The sequence below is a fragment of the Haplochromis burtoni genome, unplaced genomic scaffold (genome assembly GCF_018398535.1).
Source record: "Haplochromis burtoni strain Fernald_Lab_line unplaced genomic scaffold, NCSU_Asbu1 Contig_488, whole genome shotgun sequence".
NCBI lineage: Eukaryota > Metazoa > Chordata > Actinopteri > Cichliformes > Cichlidae > Haplochromis > Haplochromis burtoni.
The window spans coordinates 16,283-19,867 of NW_024582849.1; the positions used below are offsets into that span (position 1 = coordinate 16,283).

General features: G+C 49.7%; 1 protein-coding gene across 1 annotated transcript in view; it reads right to left on the minus strand.

The window, feature by feature from the left end:
* Positions 1 to 14: 14 nt before the first annotated feature.
* The window catches only part of oprl1 (opiate receptor-like 1), a gene marked incomplete at its 5' end in the record, with an annotated part of 33,126 nt that continues 29,555 nt past the window's right edge, over positions 15 to 3,585 (minus strand). The window contains 1 exon segment of the mRNA XM_005949171.3: positions 15 to 2,157. Within this exon segment, the coding sequence (XP_005949233.2) occupies positions 1,610 to 2,157 (548 nt within the window).

A 3,585-nucleotide genomic window follows, 5' to 3' on the forward strand; every position in this document is an offset into this window, starting at 1 on the left:
TAGCAGTCGGGGGCAGGGTAGGAGTCGGGGGCAGGGTAGCAGTCGGGGGCAGGGTAGGAGTCGGGGGCAGGTTAGCAGTCGGGGCAGGGTAGGAGTCAGGGTAGGATTTGGGGGCAGGTTAGCAGTCGGAGGCAAGGATGGAGTCGGGGGCAGGGCAGGAGTTGGGGTCAGGATTGAGGTTATTTAGACCTCACACTGTTAAAGTGTTGAAACAGCATTCACAGATGCTCAGGTAAGGCTGTTTATGTCCCACTTCAAGTGTGAGCTGCAGTTTTGAGTCTTTAACCTCAGATTAAACAGGTATGTATTTCACTTTGTATCTGCCAGTAAAAGTCCATCTGAAAGGCAGCGTTGTCTGAACGCTGAATCTCAGTTGTTGTGATTTTTTCCATCGGGAGCCAAACAAAGTCATTTTGTCAAAGCTGCTGGTGAGTCTGTTACACACATGTTGTCCTTTGGTTTCCAACTCCTGATTTTCATCACAAAGGCTCACGAGTCTGGTGGACACATTTTAACCTAAACCACAGTCAGCAATCCTAAACCAAAATGATTTTTTAGCACCTAAACACTGAACAACTTGAACAAATGGCATCTCCGAACACAAAAAGTCATTAAACCTCGACGCGTTTCTCCACCACAGATCCCAAACAACACCTTATCTAACTGTGAGATGCATCTGGCAACACGGTGCAGTGTAAACCCCCAACCCCCCGCACACAAGCACCATGTAGAAAGTCAAAGGAAACGTGTCCTTTCATGGGTGTCTTAGGTTTGTTGAGTCTCAGCTGAGAAATGTCGCTCAAATAAGAAATGACATTCACCTGACCCCCATATTTAACAGAATCTCGTCTTGCTCTTTTACTTCTACAAGCTGCAGATTTCACATCAGTCCAGTCACACTTCTGGCCCAGTAAAGTGCTGGCAGCAGCATATTACATTATGTGGCCCTCATTTACCAAAACCATCACAGCAAAAATGTCCTAGTTCTCCAGACTGAAAGCATTTCACACTTTAGGAATGATCTGCTCCTTCTCTGCGTGTCTTCGTGGTCCACAGAGTTTCCAATGTTCTATTTATTTATTGTAAAAGCATCAGAGTTTCTGATTTGGCATCAGCAGCTCCTGTTAAACTCCTCCTGATTTTCATACATTCACTTCACCTCATGCCTTCTCGTCACAGAGTCATCTCTCCAGGGACGCCACAGATCCAGTTTCTTTTCACAAGCCTGTTGTTTTGGAGGTCGAATGAATATTCATCACCTCTCTTGAAGCTGGATGAGAGTTTTTCCAGAGGCATTTTCGTATTTTATGTGTCCGTCTTATCGCATAAAGTTTCAAAACATGAGTCTGGGCATTGGACATCTCTGCTACTCTTCACTCTAAATTTGTCCCCACATCCCCTCTTTCCATCACTAAATCCTTTTCCTTTCAAACTCATCCTCCTTGTCGCCCTCCCCCCCGCCCCAGGCCAGTCTCCTCGTTGGGGGGCGGGAGGGCTCGTGCCGCTAGAGAGCTGTAATCTGAGTCAATTCTGTGTTGGAGTTCCCAGTTCCATGGGTCTCTCCCCTCTGTGGGGGGTCCACCCCCACCAAGGGGAGCTCCACGCCTAGTCATGCTGGATTCGGCGTCCCTCCCCCTAGCCCCCCGCCGTCTCCGGCTTTGCAGCTGTAGGCAGCTGCCACCTCCCTGGCGATGCTCCTCATTCTGCCAGACTGCTGGGGGTCGAGGCGGAATGGAGACGGGTGGCAGAACTCTCGGAAGCAGCGCTTGAAGTTTTCATCGAGGAAGGCGTAGAGCACGGGATTCAAGCTGCTGTTGACGTAGCCTAGCGCGATGCAGAAGTGCATGAGGACCACTGTGAATAGGCTACTCAGGTTGAAGCCCAGAAACTGAGCCAGGACCATGATTTGGATCGGGGTCCAACACACCACAAATGCTGCCACCACGACCAGAACCATCCTGGTGATGCGCCGCAGGTTTCGGTCCTTTTCCTTGGAGCCAGACAGGATGCGGACGCTGCGCAGGCGTTTGACCATCAGGCTGTAGCAGATGCTGATGATGGCCACAGGGATGAGGAAGGAGAAGACGAAGACACAGGTACCAAAGACGGGATCCCAGTGGCTCTTTGGCTCGGGCAGAGCCACTATGCACTCCAAACCTACAAGTTCAAAAGAGAAATAAAGAAGAAGTATTAAATACGGGAGAAAAAGGGGGAGGGCAGGGGGAGATGTAGGTTGGTCGGTGTATGTGTTGTTGGCATGAATGTCAAGGACAGCGGCTGATGTTCTATTAAAGGTGGAATATGTTAGTGTGACGAGTTACACTTTCAAACAGAGAAGTACGCGGCAGGGTTTGTTTTGAATAACGTGATTTTATGAGTTCACAGTGAGAGATCTGCTCTTGCTCTTGACGAAGGCGGTCGCACTTTTCTCCTCTCCTCCTCCTCCTCTCCCTCAGCTTCCCTGCTTATCCTCTTGTGTCCTTGTCTAGTCTCGTGTTTTTTGTATTGCTTTCCCTGGAACACTCTCTCGCAGTCTGTTCTCTAAAACCTAAAAGAGAATTATGGATTTGATCAACTGGTCCCTAAATGCAATTGACACCCCTTCTCAACGAGAAGTCTGGGCTCGGGTGAGCCTGAGTGCTGAAGATATCTACCTATTCGGAACCATGGTAACAGGGTTCTGGCTGATCGGAGCTGGCTTGGCCCTGACTTATCGAAGAATTAAGAAAGAGGAACCGGCTGTTCAAACCCCCACAAGGCTGCCCGCTGGGATTGAAATGATGGGACGAGGCGTGAGTTTCTCAAAATCGGCTCATTGAGTGCAGCATGGGGAAGATCTTGGAGAACGCACGGCTGCCGTGAATACTCAGAACAAGACCTCTGACTGCAGACTGGATGACATCTGGAGGGGCTAGCTCGAACAACAACTTTGAGCGCAAATTTGATCACATCTTGGGGGAGTGCACTGCGGTCGTGAGTTCTCAGAACCTGCTCTTTGAGCAAAAAGAACGACAACATCACGGAACGTAAGTTTGGATAACATCATAGAAAGCTCACGGCTCTCCAACGGGAGATTGAGAGACCAGTGTTGGACTGTAGAACTGCTTTGAAATTCATATGAGTTGTTCGCACTAAAGTAAAAAGCACCATCACTTCATGCGGATACCCTCTCGGCGCCAGCTGCGGCCTCAAGGCTGGAGCTGAACAACAACACCCTGATAACGACTGTGTTTAGTCTGTTCTTCCCATTCCATGCAAGGCCACCTGGGTTGGCTGGAAGACTGTTTACTTAGCCTGGCAGGGCGAAGGACACTGTCTCAGCTGAACTCTGGACACACACACACACACACATACACTGATATGCACTCATCCCCCCTCCAAACGCCTTCGACGTTTATTCCCCTCCGATGCTGACGGTGGATCAAGGAGACCAGCGCACGCAGGCCCGGATGTACTGTCTACATCGGCGGTCTCTCACCCTTTACCCCCCCTGCTGCTTGTCATGTGTTTCTTTGGTGTATTACGAGTGTTTTCATGTGCAGAGGTGTTTTTTCTGTTCTCAGACTGATCTCCCTGTTGGAGCTC